Genomic DNA, 24011 nt, shown 5'->3' on the forward strand with positions numbered 1-24011 from the left:
AAGACACCGTGCACTATAGATGGAGCAGTTTCAAAAACATAATCAATTTTTCCTTAGTGGGAATGTATAGCTCTAACACTAGTGGCTGAAAATAAGAGCAAGGGGTAACAAGAAGCGAGCATACACAAAAAAAATTGCAATTAATCACCACTTGTAGGCAACCAGTTAAAGATACAGAAGTTTATTTGTTAAGAAAATGTTCATACCGTACGGCTAGTCAAAAAAATTGATATCTTAGATTCACAAATTCATATATAATGATACTTGTACATCATATCCTGTCAAGAGTTTACAGCATAGTTATTCAGCTCATTAAAAAATATTGACTGAAAAAGGAATGGACAATTTTAACCTACAGTAAGTATTTACACAACATTAGTAAAACAAACTGCAAGCAATGCAAATCCTCATTGCCACAGGAGTGTAAACTGCTCATTCAAGCGCAAATGGACCACAAACACTAGGTTAAGTAACAAACCTTATTTGTGCTGGTTAAAAAGATTTAAAAAACAATTTGCATTCAGGATCAAAACTACCCTATCTTAAAACATAAAAGCATGAAGAAAAATTTACTGGAAGTCCACTTTGTGCCCAATTCTACCAGTGCCCTAAAAAGGAAATAAGCCAACACCTTAAAATGCAGTAGTTACAGAAGGTAGATGAGTTTGTGCAATTCAAAACAAAAAAAACAGCAAAACAAAGAATACTCAGAAAACTTTTTCAATGCAGCATATGTCAGGCTTTTGAGGTACTTGAAACTATTTTAAATCCTCTTTTGCCTTAAGGATTTACAAGTAGCATTTTATTTTCTCTTCAAAACCATTGTCCAGGATCACCTCGTTTGTCCGCAGTTTTTTCTGTTAACAGCCGTCATATGGCATAAGTGACTGCTGAGAAAGTGCAACAATACTGATCATTCTATGCAGCATAAATAACGATGCTTTACAATTTCTCAAAATATATTAAGTTTTCAACCTATTTTGTTCATTTAAGCAGTTTATGTACAATATAGTCATACACTGCTATTTAACCCCGTCAGCAGATTTTGACATGCAATGGGATGATTACACAAGGCACAAAGAACAAAATAAAGCACTATAATAAACTTTAGAGGAAAATAGAATTGTTTGCCTAACTTTGCACCAATTCAAAATTAATTTCAAAAACTAAAAAGTTGCTCATTTTGGTCTTTTTTTTTGTTATATTTTGAATCAGGGAAATACACCATTTCATAATTATAGTTGCAGCAACCAACTATTGAGGTAGGTCCAGATTAGGGTGGGGAGAGGAGGGGAGGGGGGGGGGGTGTGGGGAACGAAAGAAAAATGGAAGCAAGCGCCAGGTTTTCTCCCAGCTGCCAGTGCCTCTTCCCCAAACTTAAAAATATGGATCTTTCATCCATCTGGTGCAAAAACACTTGGCTGGAAATGGCTTATCTGGTCTTGGGGCAGAAGGAATAGGTCGAGGTGACCTTAATGTAGATGAAAAATGCAAGGTTTCTTTTGTTCCCTTCTTGTGCAGTGTGGAACAAACTTATATTAAAGCCATTTCCCAAGTGTTAAATACAGAATTCTGATTCACATTTCTATGAAAGTACAGGCCAAATAAATAAAAGGGAGGCCAGTCAAAGCATATATAATGTTGCACAGCCTTCTTGGCACCAAATTCACTTTCCATTCCCTCCCAGAAGAAATAAATCTATAAAATATCACAAATTATAATTTTACTTCAAGAATTGAAGTAAGCATTTAAACAAATAGAACAGTCTGTGAAACATCATTACTTCCTTAAGTGGCCTTACAGTTTGTTTTCCAATATTTAAACAATATTTTGGGAGGTTTATTCTGATCAGAGGCAAACAGAAAACAGTTGACACACTTCAGATTAATTCTGAATTTCAGTTATTTCCAAAGCACCTTTTTTTTTTGCATGACAGCTTGATGGAAGATATGCTTTTTGCATTAGTTTTTTTTTCTTTTAAGTGCCCAGTGACACATTACGTATAAGCTGCTTAATATAGTGCGGCTGCTCAATCTTTTTTTTTTTTTTAAAAAGACGTGATATTTTCTAAACAGCAGATTGGAGGTTTTAGCTGACAACTCTGCTATTACAATCTGATTTGTCTTGCATCAACAGATGAACATTAAAGCTTTAAGGTGGAAATGATGGATCAATAACTCAATGTTAAAGTTCACAAACCAAATAAATTGGCAGCACTACAGTTCTGAACAGAGCAGAAAGCACAAGATCTGGACCTATCTGCAAGACCACCAGTTTCTCCATAAATGGCAACCAGAAAAAAACCCAATGTAAAATCATCCAACTGAAGAGAGTCGAAATTACGGCATGGTCAAACAACAAGTCGTAGTACGGTGTGTTAACATGATTAGTTTAACAATACAAGGTTGTATATATTTTACAGAGCATAGCCATGGGAACCTCAACTGGATTTGCCCCCGGATATTATCAGTGAGTTTCCTGCATTTCTCGACATTTAGCGAATGATTTCTTGCCATTCCCTCTCCAGAGCACAGTACGCAATTAAGCTGAGCACAAGTTACCACTGGAAGCTTATTTCCAGAGATAATGTTCAGAAGGATTTTCATTATTGGAAAGTAACTTGGGTTAAATAGTTCTTCACTAAAGCATCAAATAATACAAAAACAGGATCGATCAGATGAATGAAAATATGGCAAACAAAGTCAAATTGCTAAGATTATAATTTGGCTGCTGTGAATTTTTCAATTAGAAATGGAAACTGTAAACTATTTTTTGTAATTTCAAAAGATTAAAACCTTTAGGTTAACAATGTTATAATGTTAACCTAAAAGGTTTTAACCTCTGAAATTACAAAACATAGTTTGTAGTTTTAAAGAATAGGCTCAGATTGCCAATGTCCTTGGATATCTTCAGTGTCAACACTGGGTTTTGGCTACAGGTAACTTAAATGTTATGAAAAAAGGAAGGGTACATCTACTTGGCTTCCATTATTAAGTACTTCTTTTAAAATTCTAGTACATGTTCTTTTGGTAGATATGCCTGGAAAAAAAGCACAAAAGAATTCTCACACACACACATACATACAAGATCCAGCTTATTTTTAGCACCACTGTGACAAATGTAAAGGCTTGTGGAAAGTGCACTAGAAGTGTGTTTTACACATTGTTTGATCTGTGTTTTAAGTTATAATTATGCCATGCAGTGGAGCCACTAAGTTATAATTGCAATTTACAATGATTTTTTTTTTACAATATAAACATGGGCATCCTGCTAGGTTCATGAATTTTGAGAACTGAAATGATTTTTTGTTTTAAGAAGGCCACACAAGCTGAATATTGTCCTCAATATAAAGACTCTCAAAAGAGAGACAGTATGTAATGCTTACAAAGATTGCAACTTAACTGACTTTCAGACACTCATTTTATATACCTCAGAGGTCAATATGATTTTAAAATGCCACTGCCAAAAGATGGCAAACATTTTAAGACAGTCACAACTAAAAACATCTGTAACCAATTCATACCATTTGTTACTAGCCTTTAGTTTACTGAAGTCTACAAAATTATTTACAAGCACAAATATTTCTTAATTATGCACAACTGACATTTACAATAGAAAATGCTAATTGCCATTTAATTCCCATGATGAATTCTGCTACATGCTTAAAATACTAAACTGTTTTACAATCTAGTCCCTTATCTATATTTTTTGTAATTATTAGAGTAACTATCCCAATTGAATGTTGGCCACCAATGGCAGTAATTTATAATAAGGCAGATTTAATCACCCAATTGCAGCACCAATTGTTTCTCAAATGGCAGTGACTGCAATAAATTCTCACAAAGAGCTGCTGCTAGCACAGACCATACAAAGATCGCAGCGCTTGTATTGAAATATTGATTCATTTTCTCTGATTTAATGTCAGTCTCACTGCTAATATACAGCGCAAGAACAGAGAATACAGGGGCCAGTTCGCAGTAGCACCCATAACTTTGAAGCAAGATGTAAACTTTTAATAGTGCTGGTTAGAGATTGCTTAATAGCTAAGGACACTTTAGTAACCAAATCCGCCCCAGAAACGGGAACAGAGATATGCATCTAGGGATTGTCCAGTTCTAAAACAATAGCCCAACACAGTCATCCAGCTGTAGGCAATGACTAACAGAAGAATACTAACTAAAAAAATTAACTATGGCAATGTATTCTCCATCATCTCTAAAGCTGCACAAATTTCTTGCCAATTTACTTTTTTGAATTTATATAAAAAAAAAACCAGCAGAGTTTGATCCAGGATGTCACCAAATAAAATAAGTGCAATAGTCAATGTTTTAAAGGAAAACTGAACAGAATGGGATGGGATGAAGTAATTGCAAATACAATGGAACCTGGTTATTGCAAATTTCTTAATAAACTTTTCCTTCAACACGGCAGCTCAATCATCAAACAACAAAGCAGCTCAAATAACAAGATAAACCTTTGGTTAAGAACTTCTGTCCAGCCCTACAAGTTTGAAGTTCAACTATACACTTAAAATAAAATAAAATTAATATAAACTACTGCTTCATCAGATTATCATGCTGGTATGCTTAAAAAGGGGTTAAGTTCTAGCATCGGTTCACCCCCTACCTGAATTTCAGTGAAATAATGCCTCATTTCCATAATTAAACTTTGATAATACACATCTGCCCTAATTTTGAAATAGTGTTTTTCCATTGTAAAAAAAAAAGTTAGGTGTAGTCTTTAAAGCCCTGAGTATTCATTATGCTGTTACTACTTGCTATATGGTCACTTATTTTAATTTCTAGATTAGTAGCCCTGCACATTTGAAACTGTGCTGCAGTCCAATCATAGGGATTTTCATGGACATCAATACCTCTTCCTCGGCCAACACACCAGCTGGATGCGTTTGATCTTTCTGAAAAGTTTCCTCTCTCATCTCCCTCCCAGCAAACTTCCCCTCTCCTTCCCTCAGATAATCCACATGTAACTGTTAAAACCTGCACTACACAGGAAACCTAAGTGCAAATATCAGTCAAGACTCAGGCTTGAACTTGGGTCTCCAGAGTTAATAGTTGAATGCTTTAGTGTTGTAACTGATGAATGTCACAAAGACATTCCTGCACTTGTACAGATTTTACATAATTACTCAGCAGCCTCATTAGGATTATTTCAGAACTGAAGACTGATACATTTAGTGTGTCCTTCACTATATCCTCCCTCAACCTCTATTCCAGAACAGCAAGTAAAATATTGCTGGATTTAATGAGGCGCATTAGGACAACATGTTGTAACTCACTGCATTTTTAGAAGCACATTTCATCAGTCCTTCCAAATACATATTTCATAAATAAAAGATTAAAAAAAAATTCTTAAAAACTTTTGAACTGGTTTGGCAAAATATGCCCATTTTTGTAATGTGATTTGCAGCATTTTGTCACCCCACCTGTACAGAGTACCATGCAGCCAGATACAGAAATAGATGAAAACAGTTTATAAAACTCTTCTACAGTACAGTTGCCTGTATCTACATCATGTTTGTTACATAACTTCAAAAGCAAAAGTTTTATCCAGAAGATCTATGTACAATATAGTTTTTATTCATGGCCACATAAATAAGTTGCTAACACTGAAATTTATGCTGGTTGCACCTTCTTTGAGATTTAAAAATTTGTTGAAGGGTTGAGGTATGTAAATCTGGATGTTTTATACAATGTTTTGAGTCACTTAATAAGTGCATATAGGCCATTGAAAAGATAATTGTATATACCATACAGAAAGATTTGGCTTCAATCTGGGGATGGATTTTAATCCATGAGTCATCAGTTTACATCAATTAGATGACTACCGTTAAAAAAAATGCTTGCCTCGTGGCAAAAACCTAGCACCATCTTTGAACTGCTTTGCCAACATGACAAGTGGTGTGTGCTCATTCTGTTTTTGCTGGCACGAGGTAGTTTAAAATTTACTTCATTCTCAAAAGTTTCGATTTTGATAGTTCTCATCTGACTGCCCTGTAATAATTGAATTCAAATAGGTGAAGCGGTTGTCATGGCAATCCCTATATCCAACATGGCGGCAGGCCACAGTAGTGGCAGACTAACCATAGCAGAAAAATATTTCATTTGCATCACTGGCGTTATTGTATCAAGATCTGAGAACTAAACAATTGCAGCATCTTACAAAAATATTAAGAGACTTTAGCTCAATATATAAAATAGTAGTGCCCATCTGTTCTAGTTATGTTTTATAGATTGTCTCCAAAGATTAATTGCTTCAAATACACACCAATATTTTCTACTAAACATACCTTAAAAAGAGACTGCATTCTTTCTGTTGGCAATCTAGATTATACCTCAAAACTGCTGAGAAAGTAAAACTTACACAATATATTGTCTGCCCAAAAAGGAAAAACATTAGCTCTTCATAAACTTACTTTCAGTGTTAAAAGACTTTTTTTCCCCCTCCTCCTTACTGACTCATAAGATGGCCATGTTTCACAGTACTGTATTACAGTAGTCTTTGAATTCACTGGATAAAACTCCAGATATAATAAAAGGAATGCTGTTTACGTTCTATTTTGAGTTTCAAAATTCTGCCATTTGAAGCCAACAAACGGGATACTATATCTTTAAAGACTCTCACCATCCTCCAAATTCTTCCATAATATTATCATCCTGAACAAACCTTCATCAAATATGCAGTTGCTAATGCATACTATGATGCTTCCACAGAATATACTACCATCTCTTTTGAAAAGCTTTCTACCAGGCTTAATTCTAGTTTTATCTAATGCAGAATTAGGTTGCATTTATTTAATTCCCATTAGTGACTATATGTACTGAGATCACTACCACAGGCCCCCAAATATTCCACGTTTTTGCTCTTCAAGAAAAATATTACAGGTGACTTGATTCACACATTAACAACCATGTAACATTCCACCTCAACTGAAAGAGGCCTACAGGGTATTGCAATGTACACAGCAACAGAAACACATCTAACTGCTCGTTCGTCACTACACTGCCTGGGAAATGCAGCCGGTCTGGTCTTAGCCCAGCTCTGTTCAGAAATCCCAACTGAGGACACTGGTCAAGCAAAATACATAGTGCGCAGTGTGTCCTGGTGAACCTGTACAGCTTTAGCCAGAGCCTGCTGATCCCGGCCATTACTCTGGCCAGATGTGTGACTCCCTTCAGCGCTGAAAAGGAAAAAAAAAAAGAGCGAGATTAGTTGAAATAGACAAATACATACCGTTAAAATGACCAGGCTAATACATTACATAGAATTTACAGCACAGAAACAGGCCATTCGACACAACTGGTTTATGCCAGTGTTTATGCTCCACACGAGTCTCACAGATACTTCATATCCTACTATTCCTTTCCCCCCTCATGCACTTATCTAGCTTCCCCTTAAATGCATCTATGCTATTTACCTCAACGACTACATGTGGGAATAAGTTTCACATTCTCGCCACTCTCTGGGTAAAGAAGTTTCTCCTGAATTCTTTATTGGATTTATTAGTGACTATCTTATATTTATGACCTCTAGTTTTGGACTACCCCCCCCCCCCCACCCCACCACAAGTGGAAACATTTTCTCTACGTATACCGTATTAAAACTGTTCAGAATTTTAAAGACCTCTATTAGATCATCCCTCAGCCTCATCTTTTCTAAAGAGCCCCAACCTGTTCCGTCTTTCCTGATAGAACTGTGAGGTTATAACTATTATACTTGTAAATCCTTTTTTCACCTTCTGCAGTGCCTCTATATCCTTTTTGTAGTATGGAGACCAGAACTGTGCAGTGCTCTACATGCAGTTTAACCAAGGTGCTATACAAGTTTAACATAACCTCTCTGCTTTTGAATTCTACTCCTCTAGCAATGAACCCCAGTTTGCATTTTTATGGCCTTGTTAACCTGCATTGGTAATTTTAATGATTTGTGAATCTGTACCCATATATCCTTTTGCTCCTCTACCCAATTTAGACTATTTTCCAAGGAGTATTTGGCCTCCTTATTCCTCCTGCAAAAATGCACCACCTCATACTTATCTATATTGAAATTTGTTTGCCATTTACACACCCAAATTACAGAAGCCAAATTCAAAAACCTAGACACAAAAACTCTCATCTAACCTTTTGAGTTGGCCAAGGCTGCAAGGCAGAACTGTCAGAAATTTCCTGCCATTTAATTCAGTGGCACTTACTGGGCTGTTTTCCAAACTTCAGTTGTGTACTTTATCCCCAATTTCTATCCCATTTGTTGCTGCTATGGTCATATATCTTGATTCTGGCAAAGATGGCAGTTGTGAGATGTAAATAAAAATTGCCAATGGCTACGAGCTATATTTCATATATGCTTCAAAGATGCTACTAGGAACTTGTTTCATCGATAATTTTCAGATCCACTATTTCAGCATTTGCAGCTCTTCAGTTCTTCGGAGCACGACATGACTGCATGAAACTTCCCATAATTCAACACTAAACATAGTCTCCAACAAAACAGTATCACGGGTTCAGTAGGAAAAGCTTCCTGAAGTTTGCAGTTTCACACACTATTCACAAGATACTTAGATAAGGAAGGCCATTCAGCTCATGTTAACTCATCCACCCAGAAAGACCCTATAGACCACCCCACACCCCCAGTAGCTGCATCTAATTTGCCAGGGTTTTTAACCTCCACTACTCTATCTGGCAGTCATTTCCAAGCATTAATCACTCTGAAGAACTTTAGATCAGTCCTAAATTTACTTTAACAGTTTAAACCGGTGTCCTAATTTAATCTGAAGTAATATTCCAGATTTACCTTTTCCATTTACGTAACTATTTTATATACCGCTACAAAGTCACCTCTTAAGCACCCTGTTTCCAGGCAAATACACTCAAGTTTCTCCAGCCTTTCCTTATAGTTCAGACCCTTAACACTAAAGATCAGCCTCTGGATTCCTCCCTGCACTGCCTCCAGTGCTTGAATGTGGCCCTAGTACTCAGTGAGGTCTGACCAGAGCACAGTACAGTTTGAACATGATTTTTTTATGACTTAGATTCTACTGTTTTGGCTATGTAATTCAACATTCTATTGGATTTAATTGCTGCTCTGCATTGGTTAGACATTTTAAACATCAAGTCTACCAAGACTCTTTCAACTTCTTCCTGAGCTATTTCAACACCATTCATGAACTTAACATGCGAGTCATTTTTCTTTCCTAGGTGCAGTACTTTACATTTATGTGCATTAAATTTCCTCTGCTGTTGCTTTATCCATTCTGTAATTTTTGCCACTCTCCCTCAATTCTGCTATCCCTCCTAGTTTGGCATTATCTGCAAATCTGACATTTGTATTGAGCTTCTGAATCCAAGTCATTGATGTAAATTACAATTAGCCGTAGTCCCAGCACCGAGCCATCAGGCACCCTACTCAGTACTTCCACTCCCCAACGCAACAGGACTCCTGTAACAAGTACCCATTGTTTTCTACCCGTCAACCAATTTCTTGCACATTCCCAAGTCTTAGCCTGAATATAGCTTTGAGTTTAACTAGTAGCCTTTCATATGGAACTTTATTAAGTGCCTTCTGGAAGTCTAAGTACACATTGAGTTTACCACAATCCACTTGAGTTGCTACTTCCTCAAAGAAATCAAGGAGGCTCATCACACAGGATCTTCCTCTTCTGTTTTTTTGTTACAAGTCTCCCTGCCCCTCTAATGACCCATGGCATATTTCCACGTTCTTAAATTTATCTCAGGAAGATTTGAATAGGTCCTCCTTCCTCTTTATTTAATTTTTTAATTTGTTAGGGAAACGTGCAGAGTTTTATAAATGCTCGACACTGACCCAGAATGCCAAATATTGTTCCACTTGTTCCTCACCTTGCTGGCCAACAAAAACATTTCATTAAAAAAACTTCTAAAGAACTACTTTAGAACAGTTGGATGGGTGAAAGAAGTCAACTCATCAGATTAACAAAATCGACTCAACTTAATCTGTAAGTGAGCTACAATCATTCGGCCCTCCCGTGTCACCAATTGAAATGCACTGCTCGACCTCACTATTCCATTATTTTGTACGGCAAAATTAGTGTCAATTACTTCAAAACTCTGCTTTAAACTTTAAGTGAGGCAATCATTTTTGCAGGCTATGAATTACAATTGTAACTTCAAAAAGTTTATATTGAGATATAATCAGTGGTATGAAAAAAGGTCAAAAACCATTGATATACAACTACTTTTAGAAGGAGATTAGCTGGCATGTTTGAAGTTGGGAAGACTGAATCACGACAGCTTCCCTTCCCCTTTCAATCCCACCCAAGGTGAGACACTTCGTTGGAGTAAGTGCAGCTGTGAGCCTGGGAAGATGACTTACTCTCAACTATGACCAACTGAAGGACCTAGAATACACATGTGCAAAAATATGTCTGGGATGAGCGCAATTTTTGATGAGGTAACAGAGAGGGGTGATGAGGGCGATGCGGTGTAAATGGACTCCCAAATGTTGTTTGATCAAGTGCCACATAATAGGCTTGCCAGCAAAGTTGAAACCCACGGAATACTACTTCTTCTTAGGCAGTCCCTCGGAACAGAGGATGACTTGCTTCCACATTAAAAAGTTCTCAGGTGACTGATGAGTCTAATGCTGGACCTACAGTCGTCGTCACAGGTGGGGAGACGGTGGTTGAAGGGGCGGGTGGGTGGGGTGCTTGGGTTGACGTGCACTCCTTGCGCTTGCTCCCGGCAAAGAGACTCGAGGTATTCGGTGCCTTCCTGGATGCTTCTCCTCCACTTTGTGTGGTCTTGGGCACTTTTTCAAGGAAGCTTTGAGGGTGTCCTTGAAGTGTTTCCTCTGCCTACCTGGGGCTCTCTTGCCGTGTTGGAGCTCAGAGTAGAGCGCTTGTTTTGGGAATCTCGTATCGGGCATGCGGACGATGTGACCCATCCATCGGAGCTGATCGAGTGTGGTCAAAGCTTTGATGCTGGGGATGTTGGTCTGAGCGAGAACAGACGTTGGTGCGCCTATTCTGCCAATGGATTTGCAGGATCTTGCAGAGGCAGCGTTGGTGGTACCTCTCCAGTGCTTTGAGGTGCCTGCTGTACATGGTCCATGTCTCTGAGGCATACAGGAGGGCGGGTATTATTACTGCTCTGTAGACCATGAGCTTGGTGCCGGGTTTGAGGTTCTGGTCTTCAAACACACACTTCCTCAGGCGACCAAAGGCTGCACGGGCACACTGAAGGCGGTGTTGGACTTGGTCATCGACGTCTGCCCTTGTTGACAGTAGGCTCCCGAGTTATGGAAAGTATGTAGGTTGTCCAAGGCCTTGTCGTGGATTTTGATAATCAGGGGGCAGTACTGTGTGGCGGGGGCAGGTTGGTAGAGGACCTTTGCCTTACGGATGTTTAGTGTGAGGCCCATGCTCGTAAGCTTCGGTGAAGGTGTTAACGATGTTAATAAAAGGGACAGTGGCAACATGGATACAAAATTGGCTAAGTGACAGGAAACAGAGTAGTGGTGAACGGTTTGTTTATCAGACTGGAGGAAGGTTCCCCAGGTACTAGATCCTGTTCTCGATATATATTTATGATTTGCTGTGAGCGCACAGGGCACAATTTCAAAATTATAGTGAACAGTGAGGAGGATATCACAGAAATCACAGAAACCCCAGAGTGCAGGTAGAGGCCATTTCGGCCCATCGAGCCTGCACCGACACATATCCCACCCGATCCCCACCTGATCCCTGTAACCCCTACACCAACACCTATCCCCGTAACCCCACGTATTTAGTCCCCCTAACACTAAGGGTCAATTTATCATAGCCAATCAACCTAACCCGCACATCTTTGGACTGTGGGAGGAAACCGGAGCACCCGGAGGAAACCCACGCAAACACGGGGAGAATGTGCAAACTCCACACAGTCACCCGAGGCCGGATTCGAACCTGGGTCTCTGGCGCTGTGAGGCAACAGTACTAACCACTATGCCACCGTGCTGCATAGTGATAGACATCAAGAGGACATAGACAGGCTGGTGGAATGGGCGGACACGTGGCAGACGAAATTTAACGCAGAAAAGTACAAAGTGATACATTTTGGTAGGAAGAACGAGGCGAGGCAGTATAAACAAAAGGGTACAATTCTAAAGGGGGTGCGTGAACAGAGAGACCTGGGGGGATATGTGCACAAATCGTTGAAGGTGGCAGGGCAGGTTGAGAAAGTGGTTAAAAAAGCAGACGGGATCCTGGGCTTCATAAATAGAAGCATAGAGTACAAAAGCAAGGAAGTTATGAGGAACCTTTATAAAACACTGGTTCGGACTCAACTGGAATATAGAGTCCAATTCTGGACACTGCACTTTAGGAAGGATGCAAAGGGCTTAGAGCGTACAGAAAAGATTTACAAGAATGGTTCCAGGGATGAGGGACTTCAGTTACGTGGATAGATTGGAGAAGGTTGTTCTCCATAGAGCAGAGAAGGTTGAGAGGAGGTCTGATAGAGGTGTTCAAAATCATGAGGGGTCTGGACAGAGTAGATAGAGAGAAACTGTTCCCATTGGCAGAAGTGTCAAGAACCAGAGGAGACAGATTTAAGGTGAATGGCAGAAGAACCAAAGGCGACACGAGGAAAAACCTTTTTCCCCCGCGAGTGGTTAGGATCTGGAATGCACTGCCTGAAAAGGTGGTGGAGGCAGATTCAATCGTAGCTTTCAAAAGAACCTGAAGGAAAGAAATTTGCACGGCTACGGGGAAAGGGCGGGGGAGTGGGACTAGCTGAAGTGCTCTTGCAGAGCCGGCATGGGCTGAATGGCCTCCTTCTGTGCTGTAACCATTCTATGATTACTGCAACCATAACTTTTTTTTGATGCATTCTTCTTCCCTCTTACCAATTTTTTTTACCTTCTGCACCTGATGGAATGAACTAATGCTGGGGTATGGGCACTGACATCTCTCCGACTTAACACCCAAGTAGCTGGTGTTCATAAACCCCATTTTTTTCTCTCCCAAAAATTTTTAAGTGACAGAATTTTAACCTAATTTCACAGTAAAATAAATGAAACCCAGCTTGTACTCCAAACTAATAAGCCCAAACATTCGACTTCTGATGAGTTTGCCTTTTACCAACAGATCACAAACAGCCAATTATCACTCTCAATTTTAGTCAATCCCCTTCATGGGTTAGGCCAACTTTGGAAAACAAGGTCTGGGGGCCCGTGAGTTGAGTATTGGCTTTTTACTTCTGAGACCCGGGTCTGAATCTAGCCCAGAGCGATTTGTTTCCTGGCTGTTTGTGCAGTCTCAATCCAGTTTCTAGTGGGCACAGAACAAAACTGCCTCTGATTTGGCAATCTCACGCAGAGGCCACAGGTGTGGGCATGGAATGTCACACTGGTGCAATAGAGGTCCCTCTGCCAAGGCTGCCTTTTGCCAAGGCATATCGTTGATGCAGAGTAATGTTTACATCTGCATCTAACTGCGGTTTCTGCACTGGGAGTGCTTGATGTTGATGATGGGTCATTCCTCACCATGATGGGTCATTCCTCACCATGATGGGTTCCTCTGTGAACTTTGTGCTCAACAGTCAAAGTCTCAAAAGGTTTTACATACCTGTCATGTTCCTTGTCCACCAAATGGTATCTGGCACGAAAAGCCACCAAATGAGCGTAATAGGCTGGGGCTGGGATGGATACCGACCGCGTACACCGGACATATGTGTGGCAAAGTTGGTATGTGAGTATCTGAAGTTCATCTGCATTGAAACGGTTATCATCCCATAGCACATGGTAGTGAGATGGTCTGCTTGTTCCCTAGAAAATATGTTTAATTATTAGCCTCTTGCTTTAATTAAAATCATTTTTCAATAACTTCTTACTTAATGTAGAAGTACAACAGGTGGAACATATAATCTGGATGCATTGGTTGTCAAAATTCTTACAGGGCTTGACAGGGTAGATGCAGGGTGGATGTTTCCCCTGGCTGGGGAGTCTAGAACCAGGGGTCACAGGCTCAGAGTAAGGGGTCGGCCATTTAGGACTGAGATGAGGAGAAATTTCCTCACTCAGGGGGTGGTGAATCTTTGGAATTCTCTACCCCAGAGCGCTGTGGAGGCTCAGTTGTTGAGTATATTCAAGATAGAGATCGATAGATTTTTGAATATTAAGGGAATCAAGGGATATGGGGATAGTGCAGGAAAGTGGAGATGAGGTAGAAGATCAGCCATGATCTTACTGAATGGCAGAGCAGGCACGAAGGGCCAACTCCTGCTCCTATTTCTTATGTTCTTTTGTTCTTAATCTGCCATTGCATTCTTTTCTCCATTTTGCTGGACTCCCAACTAGAAGATTTAAATTAGTTCCCATCCTGAAATGTCATTCATATTTGGGTTTCTGACAAAGATGTTGGTTTATCAATGTCAAAGATGGAAAACTGGCCTGATAGCAAGCTTTCTGTGCACAAGCGTCAGCTGGGGCTCAGCTGGCAGCACCCTCGTCTCTGAGTCAGAAGGTTGTGGGTTCAAGTCCCCCTCCAGAGACTTGAGCACATAAATCTAGGCTGACACTCCAGTGCAGCACTGAGGGAGTGCTGCGCTGTCGGAGGTGCAGTCTTTCGGATGAGACATTAAACCGAGACCCCGTCTGCTCTCTCAGGTGGACATAAAAGGTCCCATGGCACTATTTCAAAGAAGAGCAAGTGTGTTATCCCTGGTGTCCTGGCCAATATTTATCTCTCAATCAACACAACAAAAACAGATTATCTGGTCATTATTACATTGCGGTTTGTGGGAGCTTGCTGTGTGCAAATTAGCTGTTGCGTTTCCTACATTACAACAGTGACTACACTTCAAAAATTTCTTCATTGGCTGTAAAGTGCTTTGAGACGTCCGGTGGTTGTGAGTCTTTCTTTCACAGCTCCTATCACATGGATCAAATGACAGCATTGACCGCTTTTGTACAGACTTCAGCTGTTTTTCAGGTGGGGAAAAGACAGGGATAAGGAAAGTCACGCACACTTTTTCTCTCTCCCATTACACATCACCCTCTTGCCACCACAGAACCGTCTCCAGCTGCAAATTCAGAACAGGTTGGATCAAGACTTGTACAAGATCACCGAAAGTTATCAGTGGCTGGCCTAACTATACACAGATTTAAAAGTGGTCTGATTGAGCAAATGGTTAGTCTTTCCTTGCTACCTCGCCAAAATCCACAAAGTTCCACAACAGGACTGTGAGCACCTGTTCTGGCATTCAATGCGCTACTGAGGGAGCACTACATTGTTGGAGATGCCATGCTTTACATGAGGACATTAAATCAAGGTCCCATCTGCCTGTTCAGGTTGATGTTAAAGATCTAATAGCATTACTTGAAGAGCAGATTGTTCTCCTGGTGCAAAAGCAAAATACTGCAGATGCTGGAAATCTCAAATAAAAACAGAAAATGCTGAACACACTCAGCAGGTCAGGCAGCATCTGGAGAGAGAAACAGATTTAACATTTCAAGTTGATGGCCTTTCATCCGTTCTAACGAAAGATGCTGCCTGACCTGCTGAGTATTTCCAGCATTTTCTGTTTTTATTTGAGTTCTCGGTGTCCTGGCTAATATTTCTGCTCAAAAAAATTAGCTGGTCACTGATGTTCTTGAAACAATGCTGCTGTAAACTCAAAGTAAGTCACTGTGTGAAGCCCATTGAGACAGATTGATGTGATAAGGCATTAGCTTAAAGCATTTCTTTCCTTAATATTTTCCACATAATATTCCACCACTGGAATGATGCATTTACCCAGAGAGGCAACTAACTGTGTGACAGGCAGCACTAGAACTTAAACTCAGTTTCATGACTCTTCATTGTGGAAACCCTGGTCTATTCCACAAACTCGATACCATTGCCACTGATTCCATTTCCCTCCCCGGCCACCGTCTCTGGTTGAAGCAGACTGTTTGTATCTGCGGCGTTTTATTCAACTACATGCGGAGCTTCTGACTACATAGTCTGCTCCATTACGGAGACTGCCTACTTCCACCTGCGCACCATGGCCCGCCACCACTCCTGCCTTAGCCCATTTGCTGCTGAAGCCCTCATCTATGTTGTTGCCACCTTCAGATCTGACTTACTCCAATGCTCTCCTGGTCAGCCTCCCATTCTCCATCCTGTAAATATCAACTTAGCCAAAACTCTGCTGCCCGTATGCCATCATGTACCAAATCCTGCTCACCCATCAAACCTGTCCTCACGAACCTAAGTTAGCTCCCTGAACCCCCAAATTTAAAATTTCTACCTCATGTTTAAATCCTTTCATGGTCTTGCCTCCCCCATTCTAACCCGTTCCAGCCCTAAACCCCTCCCCCACCATAACTTCCAGTTCCTCCAACTTTGGCCTCTTCAGCATTAAAAAAAAAAATTGTTCCTGGGTGTGGGCATCGCTGACAAGGCCAGCATTTATTGTCCATCCCCAATTGCTCTCGAGAAGGTAGTGGTGAGCCGCCTCCCTCCCTTTGCCCCACAACTGGCGGCTGGCTAGACCCCACGCCCTGAAATTCCCTCCCTAAACCACCTTCCCACCTGCTATAAAACCCTCCTTACAACCCACCTCTGTAACCAAGCTTTTAGTCACCCCTAATATCTCTAGCTCAGCATTGGTTTGTCTGAAGCATAGTGGCACACTCCAAGTTAGAGGTGATCTTTAAATGCAAGATGTTTTGGTTGTTATACAGGAATCCCGCCCCAACCGCGGTTTTGCCATACGCGGATTTCAAGTATACCTCTCTGCGACAAATTTTGCCGACCGCGGCAGTGAATTTTGCGTATACGCGGTTTTTAGTTTTCAAGTTTCACAGGTCACGCTTCCAAACACGAGACTCCATTCATCCGCACCGCTCTTTTAAGCATATTTACTACCACGATGACAAGTGCCAACCTTAGCAAGGCAATGCTCCTTGCTACTAATCTCTCGGACCTCTTTATGCAAATTGACCCATTCTTGGAGCGTAGTTTAAAATTCAAGCGAGGTTTGGAGAATTTAATGAGACCATACAAGCAGGTCCAGAAAGATATTCAGGAAAAAAAAGTCAACCATCCATCGCAGAATTCTTTAAGAAACCGCCCAGTTGCAACAACCAGCCACGATGTCGCTTCTCCGCATTTACCCCCCTCGATTGATGATTTTTTAAATTGTGTTATTTAAAATAAAGCAACTTACTTAGGCTCTGACGAGTGTAAATGCAGCCGCGTTCCCCCAACCCCATTTTTCCCATAAGGTCTTATATTTGCCAACTGCGGTTTTACCAACCACGGGGATTTTCAGGGCCGTATCCCCCGTGGTTGGGGAGGGATTACTGTATATTAATCAAGTAATAATCCACAGTTGATTACAACAAATTGCATTTATCTAGCACCTTTAACATAGTAAAACTTCCCACGGCGCTTCACAGGAGCGCCAATCAAACAAAATTTGACACAAGCCATATAAGGAGATAGATGACCAAATTGAGGCGTCGCTGGGCCTGGAGCCAATGTAGGACAGCAAGCACAGGGGTGATGGGTGAACGGGACTTGGAGCAAGTTAGGCTATGGGCAGCAGATTTTGGGATGAGCTTAAGTTTAGAGGGTGCAAGGATGGGAGGCCGGCCAGGAGAATAGTTGAGTCTAGAGGTAACAAAGGCATGGATGACAGGGACATGATCTGTTTATTATTCTACAGTATGTTGATATCTTTTTTAAAACCCACCTGAATACCAGCATGGCTGCACAGGTAAAAGTCAAACTCTGATGGATGTGTTATTTTTGTATCCACTGTTGTGCCTGCTGGAATATTGCCACTTTTGCCAACCTGTAAATAAAAAAATATGGGAGATTAATAGAAGTTAGCACAAGGCGCAACACGCAAGAAGCAATGCTCAATTACAGTGAAAAGGCCCAAAATGAATCATGTTCCCAGAATTTCACAACTTCTATCTTTTCCAGAGAAATGTGTGGACTGTTGACATATGCTCAAGTGACAGAGGTACTGTTTCTTCTTTCTAGAAGCCATCCAAGGATTATGTTCTCTCTCTACTAACTGAAAGATACTGCAATAGGTCCTACAGAATATAAAAAAAGCTTGGAACAAAAAGGCTCCAAAACGACTGCCAGCCCTCGCTGAATTTTTAGTAGTGCCTGTCCCGTACAGAGAGGTACGAACGCATCCCTTTGGGGTTTGGCCTCGTTAAATTTCACAATCCATCACAAAATAGAACCATGTCATTTCGTACACATTTGTTGCTCGTGCTGAAATATACATTTCCTGCTTTTGTCTGCATTAAACTCCTACGGACATTCCTTCAAAATTTGCTCGTCACTGGCCCCCAGGACGAGCCCTCTATACTGACTACTATAAAAGGATTATTGAAATTTGGATTTTTCGTTTCTTGCTACATTTGTGAGATTACAAAATTATGCCTCCTTCAGCTAACAAGTCTGGAAGTCCAGTATTGGTAATATTACCACTTAAAACATAACATAGCATACAGTGCCTCCTGACTGGAAAATGATGTATAACAATGTTATGCATGTGGGCAGGGCAAATTCTCAATATGCATACACCCTTCAGGGAAAAGCATTAAAGGTGGAGAGAAAGAAAGAGATTTGGGCATTCTAGTGCATACATCCTTAAAGGTACACGAGTAATGCCGTGAAGCAATAGCTAGAGCAAATAGGGTGTTGGGGTGTATCCATAGGACAATTGAGTATAAGACGGGGCATACTATTTTGTCCTTGTACAAGACCTTAGTCAGGCCGCACTTGGAATACTGTGTCCAGATTTGGTCTCCTCACATGGAGGGTGATATTGAGGCTTTGGAAAGGATGCCGAGGAGGGCCACTAGACTAATTCCTAGTCTAAAGCATCTTAAGTTATCAAGATAGGCTAAAAGAGAGTTGGGACTCTACACCTTAGAGAAGGGCAGACTTAGGGGTCATCTGATGAGGATTAAGATAACGAAAGGAATAGATTGTATCCCAGATGACAGTTTATTTCAATTAAATAAGTTAGTGAGGACCAGTGGTCACAAATTTCAGTTGTATAAGACGAGATCTAGGATAGATGTCAGGGTGTGGTTCTTTTCCTGGAGAATAGTGGACCTCTGGAACAGGCTGCCGTCTCGTGCGGTGGACACCGATTCACTGAATTCCTTCAAGCGAGAGCTGGACCTGTTTCTGGCTGGGGCGGGGATCACCTCTTACAGAAGGTAGGTACTGCAGAGAATTCAGGGCCAGAGTAATCTCCTGGACTAGTTTCGACCGCCTAGATGGGTCAGAGAGGAATTTCCCAGATATTTCCCCCCCAAATTGGCCTGGGTTTTTTCTTTTTCTGGCCTCTCCCAGATCATCACATGGTTTCGGGTGGGGTGGAGTCTATATATTGTGATGCACAAGGTATCGCAATTGTGGGGGGACAGGCTCGATGGACCAGAGGGTCTTTACCTGTCTGTCATTGTTCGTACGCTCACCAACTCGTCTTCTGCCAACTAGCAAAGGTTTAAATCAATTCAGACATTTGGATTAGAGAAATTAAAATATACACTTTTATACCCTAAAATGTTAGAAATCACAAACTATTTTAAGATTCACAGCACGTGCCCATGATTGCAGATCCAGTTAGGAGGTAATCCGTGCAGCCTATGTTGCTAAGTTTTTAAAAAAAACATCATAGCATACAGTGAACCAGTCAAACCAGTCTAGAGTTGTGTGACATTCTCTGATCTGTTACTATATACACAACTACGATGAATACAGTTAACATTAAAATACTGAAACAAACATTTCCTAAGTATGAAGTCTACAAAGTTTCCTACCCTTTCATTCTTGTCAGTACAGAAGAGCCTGGTGTGATGTCGTTTTTGAACCACAATGAAAGTGATGCCAGGCTGGTAGTCCTTTTCTAGCTTAATGCATGCCTCTCGAATGGCCAGCAACTCATGATGCAGCACCTATGAAAGTAATTTACAGCAATGTTAGTTTTATTTGGAAGAACAGCAGAGAAACAAGAATACATTTAGATGTGATGTGCACTGGAGCATAAATCCAAGTACACAACTTACAGGAAACTTTCTAGTATCCGGCACTGACAGGACCAAGCTGGTGCCGGTCGATCAACACTGCTGGAGAAACCAGCGCTAATGTTAAAACATACGGAGCTCTGAGCTCCGTCTGAAGCAATAAACCCTGCCTCAAACAGTCGGCGCAGCTTGCAAGCGTCTCTGTAGCTAAGCAACAGCTTCAGCTAGACGCTTGCAGAGCCACGAATGGAGAAAAAAAGCAACGAAAAGTAAAAAAAGTTATCTGAACCGACGCCTGAATTTTGCCGGTGGATAGAGCATTCCGGAGATTTAACCTCCGTTTAAACCAAAGTTTCCTGTATATAAACAGTTGCAATCTCAAGCATCACTGGGATGTGGATGATTCCGCATACATTTACTCATTTCAGATTCAACCATTTTCCAATGCCAATCATCTACTTTTATTTTAAGTGAAAATGTTTCACACATGCCAAAAAGAATGTTAAATATTTAATTCATTTGAATTTGTAAATTAAATTTGTCTTTAATAAAATGAATTAAGATTGCAAAAAAACTTATAAAATTAGGTAACAAATTTTCCAACAAACTTTTCAAGTAGGACTGTGTGGTAAACCACTGTTATAACCTGTCTGTGTCTGTATGTGTATTCCACTAGGTACAGGTCTGGACATGCCTCGGCTGACTCCTCCCACTATTCCAGGTATATAAGTGACTACCTCCCAGTCCCTTAGTATTCTGGACGGGTCGACCACTCGAGACAAGACCTTCATTCTTTAGTTAATAAAAGCCTGATTGTTACTCGCTCAACCTCAGTCTTTTGAGTAATTGATGGCGCATCAGACTGTAAAACTGCCCCTGCATTAGGCATATTTAGCAGTCTATGGCCAACAAAGTTCCTTCAGGATGATGTGTTGCTCATTTGGTTCAGCATTCAGATAGAAAAGACTCCATTAAAGGAAGTCAAGAACTTTTTATTTTATACAGAAACTGATTTACACCAATGCAAAATACAAAGAATAACTTCTCCATTAGACTGATATTTTTCCATATAGTTTCTGCCCTATTTCCCCCCCCTCTTCCCAGTTTTCCTTTATTCTTCTCCTAAAGTTTCATCTTGCCTTTTTCCCACCATCTGCTTGGGCTGTTAAGTGGCAAGTAACATTCATGCCACACAAGTGGCAAGCATGACCACCTCCAACAGGAGCCTAACCACCTTCCTTGACATCCAATGGAATTTTCACCAAGTCCTCCACCATCAACACCCTGGGGGGTCACCACTGACTAGAAACTTAACTGGACCAGCTGCGTAAATTCCATTGCTACTAGGGCAAGTCAGAGGCTGGGTATGCTGTGGCGAGTGGCTCGTTTCGACTTCCCAAAGCCTCTCCACCACCTAAAAAGCACTTGTCAATATTGCGATGAATGGATGGGTGAAGCTGCAACAACATTCAAGGTCAACACCATCCAGGACAAAGATGGAAGCATAAAATTACAAAGATATTAATAGATTAAGTGAATGAGCAAAACTGTGGCAAATAGATTTCAATATAGGCAAATGTGAGGTCATCCACTTTGGACTCAAAAAGGATAAATCAGAGTACTTTCTAAATGGTGAAAAGCTCGAAACAGTGGAGTTTCAAAGAGACTTAGGGGTCCAGGTATATAGGTCATTAAAATGTCACGGACAGGTACAGAAAATAATCAAAAAGGCTAATGGAATGCTGGCCTTTATATCTAGAGGACTGGAATACAAGGAGTTAGATGTCGTGCTACAACTATACAAAGCCCTGGTTAGATCACACCTGGAGTACTGTGAGCAGTTCTGGGCACCACACCTTAGGAAGGATATATTGGCCTTGGAGGACATGCAGCATAGGTTTAACTAGACTGATACCTGAACTCCAAGTGTTAAATCATGAGGAGAGATTACACAAATTAGGGTTGTATTCCCTGGAATTTAGATGGTTAAGGGGTGATTTGATTGAAGTTTAAGATATTAAGGGGAACTTATAGGGTAGATAGAGAGAAACTATTTCCGCTGGGTGGGGAGTCTAGGATTAGGGGACATAGCCTAAAAGTTAGAGCCAGGCCTTTCAGGAGTGAAGTTAGGAAACTTTCACACGCAAAGGGTTGTAGAAGTTTGGAACTCTTCTACAAACAACAGTCGATGCTAGATCAATTGTTAATTTTAAATCTGAGTGATAGATTTTTATTAACCAAAGGTATTAAGGAATATGGGGCAAAGGTGTTAGGTAACAGATCAGCCATGATCTCATTGCATAGCGGAACAGGCTCGAGGGGTTAAATGGCCTACTCCTGTTCCTATGTTCCAATGAAACAGTCATAGTTGTATGATATTTTCAGACTTGAGGGATGTATACAGTAGTGTGCAGAGATCAGTGTTCGGACTGTTGCATTTCTCAATAAACATAACAAAAGGGAAGGTCAGTGATAGGATAGAAAGCAGGACATTGAGAGATATTCAAGGCAAGAAGAGGTGGTAATAGGACAGGTGAAGGAACAAAGGATGGCTCTAGATGGGGTGTGTATTGCGCTGGCAGAATGAAGGGCAGCTGCCATGTGGGAGGGGGACCCCGAGCTCCCGGTGGCTTTAATTCTCCGCTCCACTCCCACTCAGACCTCACCGTCCTCGGCCTCTTGCACTGTTCCACGAAAGCTCAGCGTAAGCTCGAGGAACAGCACCTCATCTTTCGATTAGGCACTCTACAGTCCTCTGGACTCAACATAGAGTTCAACAATTTCAGATCATAACCTCGGCCCCTATCACATATATATATATATATATATTTTTTTTTTTTTTTAAATCCGCAATTTTTGTTTGGCCCCCTTTTTTCCCTCTTCTTCCCTCCCACATGGCAGCTTTCTATCCTGTCACTGACCTTCCCTTTTGTTTTTTCCATCCTCTCCCCCTTTTCCCAGCCCCTAAACCTGCTTTCCATTTCCTGCTTTTTTCCAGTTCTGACGAAAGGCCATCGACCTGAAACGTTAACTCTGTTTCTCTCTCCACGGATGCTGCCCTGGCCTGCTCAGTTTTTCCAGCGTTTTCTGTTGTTATTTCGGATTTCTAGCATCCACAGTATTTTGCTATCGTATAACTTATTTGGCAGCACAAAATCAAAATTTGCAGGCAACACAAAAACAAACAGTACACTTTATTTAAAAAAAAATCTTTGTTATAATGATGCAAACTGAAAATTCTTCTTTTCCCCCCTCTTCCCAAGTGATTTTGTAGGCACAGCTGCCCCCATTCAGTTGATGAGTGGAGATGTTAACTAGCATCTGTCTACAATTCAGTTAGCTTGTTGCCAGTCATTAGGTTACAGCACACACACATACAATTTTTCCGTGCGACAGCAAAATTATGTAGCCACATCAAGCCACCTAAACCAGTATAAGAATCATCTCCATTTCTTGGATCATAGGTCAGGCCAAGTCCAAAGTAAGCATAGCAAGTTATTTTTTTAAAAACTCATTACTAGAATAAATTATCAAACCATTTATGTAGGAGCATTGGCTACAATTTGCTTGTAAATTTGCAGCTGTTATACAAACAGGTCATCACTTCCATTAGGTAAGCACATTTATAGACTAGACTGTCTCTTTGTCTAGCTGATAAAACTCATGCTACAGGAAACTCTATTATCCGGCACCAACGGGACCGGCGTGGTGCTGGTTTATCAAAAAGTCCAGATTACAGAGAGATATAGTTAAACGGTACGAGAGCGCCGTACACAGCAACAAATCCAGGCTTCCTTGTTGCTTAGCAACATGTGCAGGAACTCCGGCCACAGACTAAGCGTCCCTGTTGCTTAGCAACAAGTGCACGAACCCCAGTTACGCAGCCACAGATCCAGGAACTGCCACTAATATGAAGTAAAACTTACTTGAACCTACTCCTGAATTTTGCCGGTTAACAGAGATTTCCGGTTATTTAGGTGCCGGTTAAAAGA

The 24011-nt window shown here is 40.9% G+C and overlaps 1 protein-coding gene across 3 annotated transcripts in view; it reads right to left on the reverse strand.

Annotated features, from left to right (window-relative positions):
- Window positions 1–165: 165 nt before the first annotated feature.
- ago2 (argonaute RISC catalytic component 2) overlaps window positions 166–24011 on the reverse strand; it is a 108941-nt gene continuing 85095 nt past the window's right edge. Inside the window, exons 16-19 of one of the 3 annotated variants that reach the window (XM_085992402.1) lie at window positions 19816–19950; window positions 17712–17813; window positions 13598–13797; window positions 166–7198 (exon numbers count right to left, since the gene is read on the reverse strand). In XM_085992402.1, the coding sequence (XP_085848528.1) occupies window positions 7090–7198; window positions 13598–13797; window positions 17712–17813; window positions 19816–19950 (546 nt within the window). In that variant the 3' untranslated portion in view covers window positions 166–7089. Of the gene's footprint in view, window positions 7199–13597; window positions 13798–13832; window positions 15054–17711; window positions 17814–19815; window positions 19951–24011 lie in introns of those variants that run through there. The other 2 variants (XM_085992404.1, XM_085992403.1) reach the window with 2 other exon arrangements.

The sequence above is a fragment of the Somniosus microcephalus genome, chromosome 7, assembly GCF_052327205.1.
Source record: "Somniosus microcephalus isolate GS21.2 chromosome 7, FLI_Smic_1.0, whole genome shotgun sequence".
NCBI lineage: Eukaryota > Metazoa > Chordata > Chondrichthyes > Squaliformes > Somniosidae > Somniosus > Somniosus microcephalus.